The sequence below is a fragment of the Stegostoma tigrinum genome, chromosome 1, assembly GCF_030684315.1.
Source record: "Stegostoma tigrinum isolate sSteTig4 chromosome 1, sSteTig4.hap1, whole genome shotgun sequence".
Classification (NCBI taxonomy): domain Eukaryota; kingdom Metazoa; phylum Chordata; class Chondrichthyes; order Orectolobiformes; family Stegostomatidae; genus Stegostoma; species Stegostoma tigrinum.
Window position 1 is genome coordinate 106,196,037 of NC_081354.1, and position 13,273 is coordinate 106,209,309.

General features: G+C 45.2%; 1 protein-coding gene across 5 annotated transcripts in view; it reads left to right on the top strand.

Moving 5' to 3' along the window:
* Positions 1-13,273, top strand: part of LOC125457863 (PGAP2-interacting protein-like) — a 123,328-nt gene that overhangs the window by 38,268 nt on the left and 71,787 nt on the right. For 4 of the 5 annotated variants that reach the window (XM_048542573.2, XM_048542601.2, XM_048542590.2 and 1 more), the window contains exon 4: positions 10,922-11,076. The exons of the other annotated variant lie outside the window; for it this stretch is intronic. In XM_048542573.2, the coding sequence (XP_048398530.1) occupies positions 10,922-11,076 (155 nt within the window). The remainder of the gene's footprint in view (positions 1-10,921; positions 11,077-13,273) is intronic. 5 annotated transcript variants of the gene reach the window in all.

The window sequence follows — 13,273 nt, forward strand, 5'->3', positions numbered from 1 at the left end:
AGCATCAAAGGAACAGGAAAGCTGACATTTCAGACCTAGATAATAAAATGTGAGGCTGGATGAACACAGCAGGCCAAGCAGCATCTCAGGAGCACAAAAGCTGACGTTTCGGGCCTAAAGGGTCTAGGCCCGAAACGTCAGCTTTTGTGCTCCTGAGATGCTGCTTGGCCTGCTGTGTTCATCCAGCCTCACATTTTATTATCTTGGATTCTCCAGCATCTGCAGTTCCCATTATCTCTGATTTCAGACCTAGACACTTCTTCAGGCCCGAAACGTCAGTTTCCTGTTCCTCTGATATTGTTTGGCCTACTGTGTTCATCCAGCTCTACACCTTGTTATTTCAACTTCCTAACTACCCTGACTATCACCTGTCTAGATGAAAGGTCACATTTAATTGGACTCTGTACAATGGAACCAGGATATACTCTCCACCTGTCCTATTGCTAACAGTGTGGATATCATTGAACTCTCTGGAGCAAGAACTAAATTGTTCTATAGCAGAAGTTTGAGTAGGCGCTGTATCCATTAGTACAGTTATGGGCTTGGATGCTTCTGTTGAAGGACAAGGGAGTATTTTCCCCTGAGTTAAAACTCATTTGCATCTATCATTCTTTTTTACTTCCTCTGTGCTCACAGCTATATCTATCTTCGGTCTCTTAGTTGTTGTTAAAACTACAATCTGGCCTGTGGTGTCGTTTTCCTTTTTGAGTTTCCTTTTTGGATTCACTCTTATGAGCTCCAAAACTTCTCAGGAGTTTCCTTGTCAATTTTAAGCATTCTGAAAAATGTATCCAGTCTTATTACAATGGACACCACTTGGCTTCTGATTTTCACCTCCATCCTCAATACTACTATTCTGACCTGTGGAGGACACCTACAGACAGCTATCCATTCCTTACTTTGGCTACTTGCCTTTCTTTCAGAGAAACGCATAAAATTAGAGCAGGAATAGTCCATTCAACTTTTTGAGCCTGTTCCACTGTTCTGTGTGTGAGGGAGGCACGGTGGCTCAGTGCTTAGCACTGCAGCCTCACAGCACCAGGGACCCGGGTTCGATTCCTGCCTCGGGCAACTGTCTGTGTGGAGTTTGCACATTCTCCCTCTGTCTGCATGGGTTTCCTCCGGGTGCTCCGGTTTCCTCCCACAGTCTAAAGATGTGCAGGCTGGGTGGATTGGCCATGCTAAATTGCCCGTAGTGTTCAGGTGTGTGTGGGTTATAAGGGGATGGGTCTGGGTGGGATGCTTCAAGGGGCGGTGTGGACCTGTTGGGCCAAAGGGCCTGTTTCCACACTGCAGGTAATCTAATCAAGTCATCCAACTCAGTACCCTACTCCTGCTTCTCCCCATACTATTTCATCTCTTAGGGCACATGGGATTCAGTGTGAGCTTGCCAATTGGATCCATAGATGGCTTAATGGCAGGAAACAGAGTGTGGTGTTGGAGGTTTGCTTTTCAGACTGGAGGCTTGTCATCAGCGGTGTTCCACAGGGATCGGTTTTGGGCCCTCTTTTGTTTGTCAATTATATGGATGATTTGGATGAGAATATAGAAGATATAGTAACTAAGTTTGCAGATGACACCAAAATTAGTGGTGTAGTAGACACTGGAGAAGGTTTCTAAGATTACAAAGATTGCATCTTGATCAACTGGGTCAATGGGCTGAGCAGTGGCAAGTGGTTTTCAATCGGGATAAATGCAAGGTATATTGGAACTATCAAGGGTGGTGCTATACCGTTAATGGTAGGGCCTCGTGTACTGTTATAAAACAGAGGGACCTAGGGGTTCATATACATAATTATTTGAAGTTTGTATCACATATAGACAGCGTGGTTAAAAAAAGCATTTGGCATCCTTCATTGCTCAGTCCTTTGAGCATAAGAGTTAGGATGACATGTTGAAATTGTACAGGACATCGGTGAGTCCTCTTCTGGAATACTGTGCCCAGCTGTGGTCATCCAGTTATAGGAAGGATATTATTAAGCTGGAGAGGATTCAGAAGAGATTCACCAGGATATTGCCAGGAATGGAGAGTTTGAGTTCTAAAGAGAGCTGGATCGGCTGGGACATTTTTCCACTGGAATGTAGATGGTTGGGAGTTACCTTTTCCACTGGAAAGTAGGTGGTTGGGAGTTACCAGAGAAGTTTATAAGATCATAAGTGGTATAGGTAGATTTAATGGTAGTTGTTCTTTCCCTACGATGGGGTTTTCAAGAATAGGGGGCACATTTTTAAGGTGAGAGGAGAGAGATTTAAAAAAACAAGGGGGAGCAAAATCTATAAACGGAGGGTGGTTTGTGTGTGGAATGAACTTCCTGACGAAGTGGTGGATATGAGTACAATTACAGTGTTTAAAAGACATTTGGATAAGTACATGAATAGGAAAGGTTTGGAGGGATATGAGCTAGAAGACAGATGAGACAACTTTAGTTTGGGATTATGTTTGGCATGGACTGGTTGGACCAAAGGGTCTGTTTCTGTGCTGTATGAGTCTATGAACTATATCTTACTTGTTCTTAAAAACATTGAATGTGTTGACCCCAATCACATACAGAAATCTACAGGCTAACCATTCTCTGAGTGAAGAAATTTCTCCTCCTGTATCTTTAGTCTGACATTGGTTGTGGACAATCATCAGGAATATCCTTCCTACATCTTATAGGGGATCATTTAGCTTAGTTGGCTGAACAGCTGGTTTGCAATGCACAGTAATGCTAACAGCATGGGTTCAGTTCCTACACTGGCTAAGGCTACTATTAAGGCCTTTTCTTCTCAAACTCTCCCCTCACCTAAGATGTGGTGACCTTTTTTTTAAACAACCAACAGTCAATTCTGTCTAATGAGGGAGCTGTCATTTGGTCTAGTAAGACTGTTGTGACTTTGCCTTTTTTAATCCTGTCAGAATGTTATTGATTGGTATGAGATTCCTGCATGTTCTTCTAAACTCCAATGAATATAGTCCTTACTGCTACTGTTTTTGTTAACAAGTCAACCCTGCCCTCCTAGGCATCTGTCTGGTAAAACTTTGTTGCACTCTGGCTGCAGCCAGAATATCCTCCCTCAGATAAGGAAACCAAACTGCACGCAGTGTTTCAGGTGTGATCTTCCCAAGGTCCTTTACAGACGCAGCAAGACCTCAATTCTTCTGTACTTGAATCCCCTTGCATGAAGGCCAACAAACCATGTGTCACCTTTACCACCTGCTTTACTGCCTGCTGCACTTGCATATAAACTTTCATCAATTGGTGTATGAGGATACCCAAGTCTTGCTGCTCATGACCCTCTCTCAATTCATAGCCATTCAAATAATAATCCCCCCTTCTGTTTTGTCTCCCAAATTTGATATCCTCACATTTATCCACGTGATACTGCATCTGCCATGCATTTTCCCACTTACTGAGGTCCAAATCACATTGAAGCACACATTGAAGCATCTCTGCATCCTCCTTACAGATCACCATCCAATCCAGCTTTGTGTCATCTGAAAAAACTGGAAATATTATACTTAGTTCTCTCATCTAATTCATTAATGTATAATGTGAATAGCTGAGGTCAAAGCTCTAATTCTCACCATACCCTACAAGTCATTGCTTTCCGCTAAAAAAAAACCCTGTTTATTCCTACTGTTTGTTCCTTGTCACAAATTCTCTACCATGTCAGTTCACTCCCCCTATCCCATGCACTTTTAATTTTACATGCTGATCTCTTGTGTGGGATCTTATTGTTAATCTTCTGAAGTCCAAATAAAACCATATCCTCTGGCTCCTCCAATCAACTCTACTAATTATATCCTTGCAAAATTCCAGTGGTTTTGTGAAGCATAATTTCCATTGCATAAGTCCATGCTTACCTTGCCCAATCCTGTCACTGTTTTCCAAATACTCTGCTATCAAGTTTAGCATTTTTCCTTCGACTGATGTCAGGTTAATCAGTCTTTCCTTCCTTGTTTTCTCTCTAATTTGTTTCTTAAATACTGGGGTTACTTTACTGCCATCAGATCCATAGGAAATGTTCCACTCTCGTATTTTTATCCTTGACATGGTTGACCGAAGAATAAGATAGTTTTTATGAATTGGCTCATAATTGTCAGCCATTATTGCTTTCTGATTTGTGGTTGCAACTCTTTGGTCCTCAACATGATTTCTTATTATAGAAGGAAACGTGTTTTAAACTTTTCTCAGAGAGTAATCTCTGAGAGCTTCATATATGGTTTCAGCTTTCAAAGCTGGTATCCAGCTGTCAAAATCACTTTGCTTAACATTTTGGAATTCAATATAGGCTTGCCCAGGCTGTTTCCTTAAATACTGGGACTTCTGCTTTTATGCCTTATGAAGTTAACATAAATGCGGCCAATACATTTTTCTTTACAGCATTATAATCCCAAGAAACTTCAACTGACAGTGAAGCATAAATTTCGTGCACTTTTCCAGTCAACTTACTCTACCTGGAGTACTGGCCTCTAAGTTTCCTGTGAATCCAAATGCCATGCTAATATTTTAATAATCTCTGCCTTTATAGCACTGCCAGGCAATGTAACCTCCAGTATACCTAGCAAATCAGTCAATGTGGTCTTTGAAATTTCACTTAAGACTATTAGGAACAACTGTGCCAACTGAAGGGAATTCTTCACCATTTCCAGTGCCATGTCTTAATTGCAGTACAGACCTGATTGTTTTCCTTCACTTGTTTTGCTTATTGATACCACACCCAAATCCTTGTTGCCTCAGTTTCAAGTCAATCCTTAACAAGTCTCCAAAATTTGTTTCACTTGCTAGGATGTCCCATTGGAAGTCAAGCTCTGTGATTCATAGAGGCATCACAAAAGTTAAAGATTGTTAGGAAGTACACCGAATTCAACAAGCTTCCTGTCTTGAAGACACATATTGACAGAAAAGTTGGGCCAAGTTTCTATAATTAACAAAAAATACTATTTATTACGTGTAATCAGACTCTGGCTGTGGATCATTAACCATTGGCATACATCTCCACCAATTAAAACTCTAATCCTTTTATAAATGGACACACATGCACAAAAATATAGGCATTATGGATGGAATGAAAGACAGGTAAGGCAGTTCACTGGTTCCTTTTATAGCATTGTCAAGACGCATTTGATGAATTTTTTTTGGTCAGAATGTGTCTTCTCGGTCTTCCTTCTCCAGACACTTTCACTGCTTTATGGGGACACAGGGCACCAGTTGACACTTATAAAAGGTCCCTAACTTATTAATTAAACATTCTGGCTTACAGCAACTTCAGGCTTAATGTAGCCTTTTCTGTAGAGCTTGAGCTGATGGAGGTTTGAAGTCTTTTCACTATCTTGTACATAGACCCAGGCTGCTCACTTACCGTGAGCCAATCACTGAATTGTTGGTAGGCAGAATGTCATCAAAATTGGTCAGTAGACCACAAAACAAGCAGCTGCTTGCTGTTGTCTGAATCTCCATTTGTATGCATACCATGGCTCCAGTTTCGCTGCAAATGATATTCCTTCAGCGGTCATTAGTTTTTAAAACAGTCCTTTTCCAATTTCAGTCCATGATTATAATACAGAAAAATAAAAACACACAGCCTTTACACTGCCCTGAACTTTAATCCTGAGGATGCAAGAAGTGGGTGAGTTTCTCCAATGTGCCAGCCTATGCAATTATTTGCCATTACCATGACATTCCCCATCATATCTAGGAGGTGAATACACAGTAATTCCCAGCAGGTTGTTGTGAAGGATACTTCACATGGGTAACGGAGTCCAGTTTTTGGGAGCAAGTTTGGGGTGAGAGTAGTGGAGGGAACGCCCAAGTATGTGTGAAATAGCAGCAACAGGAAACCACAGAATCAGTTCTACCATTCAATGTGATCATAGCTGATCTTGAGCTTCAACTCCATTTTACCATGTGCCCTATATCTACTGATTCTTTGATATACCAAGCATTTATATATACCTCACACTTGTAAAACTCCCTCAGCCAACCTGTTGTTCATCCACTTAACCTGTTGTATTTTTGTTTGTTTTCTGGCCTCCTATATCCACTTCACTGCATGCATTTATACCTAACTTTGTATTTTCAGAAAATTTAAATACATTATGCTCTATCAATCCTTCTGTATCTTAAAATAGATTGTAAATGATTGATACTCCAGCACTGATCATTACATCCTGTTGTCTTGAAACCATTTATCCCTATTCTTTGTTTCATCCATGTGAATATGCTCCCCCCTCCCCACTTCTCTTCAATCTAAATCTGATACGCCCTTAAGCTTGCACAGTGAACTTTTGTGTGGCATCTTTTTAGAAATCCAAACATACTGCATCCACTCAATGATAATAAAATGTGAGGCTGGATGAACACAGCAGGCCAAGCAGCATCTCAGGAGCACAAAAGCTGACGTTTCGGGCCTAGACCCTTCATCAGAGAGGGGGATGGGGGGAGGGAACTGGAATAAATAGGGAGAGAGGGGGAGGCGGACCGAAGATGGAGAGTAAAGAAGATAGGTGGAGAGGGTGTAGGTGGGGAGGTAGGGAGGGGATAGGTCAGTCCAGGGAAGACGGACAGGTCAAGGAGGTGGGATGAGGTTAGTAGGTAGCTGGGGGTGCGGCTTGGGGTGGGAGGAAGGGATGGGTGAGAGGAAGAACCGGTTAGGGAGGCAGAGACAGGTTGGACTGGTTTTGGGATGCAGTGGGTGGGGGGGAAGAGCTGGGCTGGTTGTGTGGTGCAGTGGGGGGAGGGGATGAACTGGGCTGGTTTAGGGATGCAGTGGGGGAAGGGGAGATTTTGAAACTGGTGAAGTCCACATTGATACCATATGGCTGCAGGGTTCCCAGGCGGAATATGAGTTGCTGTTCCTGCAACCTTCGGGTGGCATCATTGTGGCAGTGCAGGAGGCCCATGATGGACATGTCATCAAGAGAATGGGAGGGGGAGTGGAAATGGTTTGCGACTGGGAGGTGCAGTTGTTTGTTGCGAACTGAGCGGAGGTGTTCTGCAAAGCGGTCCCCAAGCCTCCGCTTGGTTTCCCCAATGTAGAGAAAGCCGCACCGGGTACAGTGGATGCAGTATACCACATTGGCAGATGTGCAGGTGAACCTCTGCTTAATGTGGAATGTCATCTTGGGGCCTGGGATGGGGGTGAGGGAGGAGGTGTGGGGACAAGTGTAGCATTTCCTGCGGTTGCAGGGGAAGGTGCCGGGTGTGGTGGGGTTGGAGGGCAGTGTGGAGCGAACAAGGGAGTCACGGAGAGAGTGGTCTCTCCGGAAAGCAGACAGGGGTGGGAATGGAAAAATGTCTTGGGTGGTGGGGTCGGATTGTAAATGGCGGAAGTGTCGGAGGATAATGCGTTGTATCCGGAGGTTGGTAGGGTGGTGTGTGAGAACGAGGGGGATCCTCTTGGGGCGGTTGTGGCGGGGGCGGGGTGTGAGGGATGTGTCGCGGGAAATGCGGGAGACGCGGTCAAGGGCGTTCTCAATCACCGTGGGGGGGAAGTTGCGGTCCTTAAAGAACTTGGACATCTGGGATGTGCGGGAGTGGAATGTCTTATCGTGGGAGCAGATGCGGCGGAGGCGGAGGAATTGGGAATAGGGGATGGAATTTTTGCAGGAGGGTGGGTGGGAGGAGGTGTATTCTAGGTAGCTGTGGGAGTCGGTGGGCTTGAAATGGACATCAGTTACAAGCTGGTTGCCTGAGATGGAGACTGAGAGGTCCAGGAAGGTGAGGGATGTGCTGGAGATGGCCCAGGTGAACTGAAGGTTGGGGTGGAAGGTGTTGGTGAAGTGGATGAACTGTTCGAGCTCCTCTGGGGAGCAAGAGGCTGCGCCGATACAGTCATCAATGTACCGGAGGAAGAGGTGGGGTTTGGGGCCTGTGTAGGTGCGGAAGATGGACTGTTCCACGTAACCTACAAAGAGGCAGGCATAGCTGGGGCCCATGCGGGTGCCCATGGCCACCCCCTTAGTCTGTAGGAAGTGGGAGGAGTCAAAAGAGAAGTTGTTGAGTGTGAGGACGAGTTCCGCTAGGCGGATGAGAGTGTCGGTGGAGGGGGCCTGGTCGGGCCTGCGGGACAGGAAGAAGCGGAGGGCCTTGAGGCCATCTCCATGCGGAATGCAGGTGTACAGGGACTGGACGTCCATGGTGAATATGAGGTGTTGGGGGCCAGGGAATTGGAAGTCCTGGAGGAGGTGGAGGGCGTGGGTGGTGTCACGGACATAGGTGGGGAGTTCCTGGACCAAAGGGGAGAAAATGGAGTCCAGATAGGTGGAGATGAGTTCGGTGGGGCAGGAGCAGGCTGAGACGATGGGTCGACCAGGGCAGGCAGGTTTGTGGATTTTGGGAAGGAGATAGAAACGGGCCGTGCGGGGTTGGGGAACAATGAGGTTGGAGGCTGTGGGTGGGAGGTCCCCTGAGGTGATGAGGTCATGAATGGTGTTGGAGATGATGGTTTGGTGCTCGGGTGTGGGGTCATGATCGAGGAGGCGGTAGGAGGTGGTGTCGGAGAGTTGGCGTCTGGCCTCGGCGATGTAGAGGTCAGTACGGCATACTACCACTGCACCACCCTTGTCTGCGGGTTTGATGGTGAGGTTGGGGTTGGAGCGGAGGGAGCGGAGGGCTGCCCGTTCTGCGGGGGAGAGGTTGGAGTGGGTGAGAGGGGTGGAGAGGTTGAGGCGGTTGATGTCTCGACGGCAGTTGGAGATGAAGAGGTCGAGGGAGGGTAGGAGGCCTGGGGGTGGTGTCCAGGAGGAGGACTTGTGTTGGAAGCGGGTGAAGGGGTCAGTGGAAGGAGGGTTGGGTTCCCGGTTGAAGAAGTAGGCATGCAGGCGAAGACGGCGGAAAAACTGCTCTATGTCACCCTCCTGCAAAAATTCCATCCCCTATTCCCAATTCCTCCGCCTCCGCCGCATCTGCTCCCACGATAAGACATTCCACTCCCGCACATCCCAGATGTCCAAGTTCTTTAAGGACCGCAACTTCCCCCCCACGGTGATTGAGAACGCCCTTGACCGCGTCTCCCGCATTTCCCGCGACACATCCCTCACACCCCGCCCCCGCCACAACCGCCCCAAGAGGATCCCCCTCGTTCTCACACACCACCCTACCAACCTCCGGATACAACGCATTATCCTCCGACACTTCCGCCATTTACAATCCGACCCCACCACCCAAGACATTTTTCCATTCCCACCCCTGTCTGCTTTCCGGAGAGACCACTCTCTCCGTGACTCCCTTGTTTGCTCCACACTGCCCTCCAACCCCACCACACCCGGCACCTTCCCCTGCAACCGCAGGAAATGCTACACTTGTCCCCACACCTCCTCCCTCACCCCCATCCCAGGCCCCAAGATGACATTCCACATTAAGCAGAGGTTCACCTGCACATCTGCCAATGTGGTATACTGCATCCACTGTACCCGGTGCGGCTTTCTCTACATTGGGGAAACCAAGCGGAGGCTTGGGGACCGCTTTGCAGAACACCTCCGCTCAGTTCGCAACAAACAACTGCACCTCCCAGTCGCAAACCATTTCCACTCCCCCTCCCAGTCTCTTGATGACATGTCCATCATGGGCCTCCTGCACTGCCACAATGATGCCACCCGAAGGTTGCAGGAACAGCAACTCATATTCCGCCTGGGAACCCTGCAGCCATATGGTATCAATGTGGACTTCACCAGTTTCAAAATCTCCCCTTCCCCCACTGCATCCCTAAACCAGCCCAGTTCATCCCCTCCCCCCACTGCACCACACAACCAGCCCAGCTCTTCCCCCCCACCCACTGCATCCCAAAACCAGTCCAACCTGTCTCTGCCTCCCTAACCGGTTCTTCCTCTCACCCATCCCTTCCTCCCACCCCAAGCCGCACCCCCAGCTACCTACTAACCTCATCCCACCTCCTTGACCTGTCCGTCTTCCCTGGACTGACCTATCCCCTCCCTACCTCCCCACCTACACCCTCTCCACCTATCTTCTTTACTCTCCATCTTCGGTCCGCCTCCCCCTCTCTCCCTATTTATTCCAGTTCCCTCCCCCCATCCCCCTCTCTGATGAAGGGTCTAGGCCCGAAACGTCAGCTTTTGTGCTCCTGAGATGCTGCTTGGCCTGCTGTGTTCATCCAGCCTCACATTTTATTATCTTGGAATCTCCAGCATCTGCAGTTCCCATTATCTCTGATACTGCATCCACTCATCCCTGTTTACTTACTTGCCAATTACATCCTCCAAAAAATCTCATCCATTTTTCAAACAGGAATTTCGTTCTGTAAAAACACTTTACTTGTTCTAATCATATTACTTATTTTTCTAAGCATGATGTTTAGGTTTCCTTAATAGCAGATTCCTGCATTTTCTTTACAATTGACCCTGGCATATACAATCTCTGTAGCCTTTTTATTAAGAGTTTGAGGGTGAAGGTCTTCAGGCCCTTGGGAATTGTCAGATTGTAGTCCTTTGTATTTCTCCAATACTTTCCCTTCCACTGATATTTAACCTTTACTTCCTTGCTGTAATTCACCTCCAGGTAACCCTCCATTTCTGGTATGTAACCTATGTCTTACATTGTTAAAGCAGACACAAAATATTTGTTCAATTTCTTTGCTGTTTTCTTTCTCCTTATGAAATATATTTCCTCCATAAAACATAACTTTTCGTAGATGACATGCAGTACTATCAGTATTGCAGAAGAAATACATTCACTCTACGTCAAAACAAACTGAGTGGTGTAAAAAGCAGTAAAAAAGGATGAGCTAGAGTTAAGTTGAAGTGAGACGTTGATAAATTAAAATTGTAGAAAGAAGAAATCATTGAAAACCAAATGTAAAATGGTTAATTTGACAAATGAATAATAGTGCAGAAGTGACTCTGTGGGTAAACTCACAAATGTGGTTTCTTGTCATAAATGTTAACTAGATACTAACATTTTATTGGATTTCATATCTGTAGGCTCTGCAGAATCTGGGGTTTCATTTTGGGTCATTTTCTGCTCCTTGTACTAAGGATCTGGTATACGTCATTGAACCCAGTGTGGGCATGCAACACATTCAACACTTTAACGCTGTCCCTGGGCATTATAGTGACTCTGGACAGAGTATATTGCGGTAAGGAGAACATTCAAGCAATGCAGTCTGCTGTTACATTCAAGAAGATTACAATGTAATGCTGGTTAAGTAAACTGTAATATATGTTATTGCTTTCTGAAGGGCCTTCAGGATTATTTTAAATGTGACAAGCATATTTTTCAAATAATTATGATCTGCCACATAAAATCTTTTGACCATTATTTGGCTTTTTTTTAAAGCAGAAAGCATTGGGAATACACCAGAAATATTGGGTCTTAAATAAATTAGAACAATGAAGATTGTGGCAAGATACTTTTGTTTTGTCTCATGGAATGTAAGACCAGCATATTTTACTTATCCTTAATTGCTCTTGTGCTGATAGGCTTGGCACACTATTTCAGAGGGCAATTAAGATTGTGGAATTCACGCCCTGGGTTAGTGGCTGGGCAAAATCTATTGAAGAACAGGTCAGATAGATAAATAGAGGAAAAGTGATTGAAGGGACATGCGAACAGAATAGATAAATGTGTTTGGGACCATTGCTATGTGTTTTGGAGACACGTGGCCCAAGCTAGGTAAGGATAGCAGGTTTCCATCCCTAAGGGATATCAGATTTATTTTTTTACCCTGATCAAGGGTCGTTTCCTGGTCACCATTAGAGAGATAAATTTCCAGATTAATTAATAGAATTTCACTTCCACGCGCTGCCATGATGCAATGGATTTGAATTCATTTCCCCAGGGCATTAGTCTGGGCCTTCGGCTTACTAGCCCAATAACATTGCCATGCGCCACCCTAGAGGATAAAGGATTAAAAGGGATATACTGAAGCCAACTGTATTTTCCTAGTATTTGAAAAATCGAAAGTGAAGGACTACGGAAGTAAAATATAATGTTAGATGGTTAGGATAGTGAACCAAGGAAATTACTTCACTTAAAGCTGTGAGATTGTAGAATTCATGCCTTGGGTTATTGGCTGTGCAAAAGCTATTCAAAAGCAGGTCAGATAGACAAATAGAGGAAAAGTGATTGAAGGGATAGATTTGTCAACCAGGATAGATAAATGTGTTTGGAATCATTTGTTTATGTGGAAGATAAATTCTGTGGACAAAATGCTGTGGTTGCTGGAAATCTGATACAATACCTGACTTACCATGGCCTCCCCCTCCACCCCCCCAACCCCGGGCTGGAATTGGACACTCCCTGATTGTCCTTAGTCTCCATTAATACCATTAAGGACTGGCCCTCTTTGACTTTCAGACATGGCCATTTGGTTGAAACACATGCAGTATGTTGCTGCATAAGCAGGTGACACATTGGGTCATTGTGACATTGATATAGCAGGGTGCTGTACACCAATCAGTCCATCCCCTTGGCTGATCAATCCTAACAGTGAAAAACTAACTGCCTCTCCCTATCACTAAAAAGCAATGAACAGATTCCTTTCATGTTCTGTATTTTCACAACTTTCTCATCCATGCCTACTCTGCTCAAGGCGGCAGAAAATTCCCCTTGGTAATTTATGTGCATAATTTATTTATTAATGTGTGTGAACTCTCTGTGACCAACACAGTTAATATTAAGTATTTATATGATCCAGGGATGATTAAAACTAATCTGCAAAGTGCGCTTCTCAACAGGATCGGGTGCTGAGCACAAACCAGATTTTGCCTCAGTCTTGAATAGCCACAGGATCTAAATACACAATTTTTCTCTGTTTATTATTAGTTTACCGTGGCAATGCAAATTGGAAATCAAAGCTAAGTGCGGTATTTAGGTAAAGCAGTGTTGGATACAGGGACTAATTGAACTACAGCAGGATAGTGGGCAAGGAGATGGGAGGGCGGACGTAGGAGCAATGGAGGAAGACAACAGGAAGAGAGGATGAGGACGAAGGCAAGGAAGGGTGGCAGAAGAGGGAAGGGAGTGGTGGGAAAGTGACTGGACAGAGTTGAGGAGTGAAATGGGAAAAAAAGTTTGATACTAGGAAATTCCTTTCCAGATGGTGCTCATTTTAGTGGTAGACCCTTGGATGTACTGGGTCTTAAAAAGATTTTGAGCAGTTTGTTGGATTGGAGTGAGCTATCCTTATACTCTGTGTATAGGAATGGCATTTGAGACGTTGGGCGTGGAAGCGATTGTAGTAGGGTCAGTTAAAGCAGTAGATTAAATGTTGTTGCTTTTTCTTGATGGGGCTGGAAAAATAAGGCAGTAGGTACTACTGCTTTATGTATCAC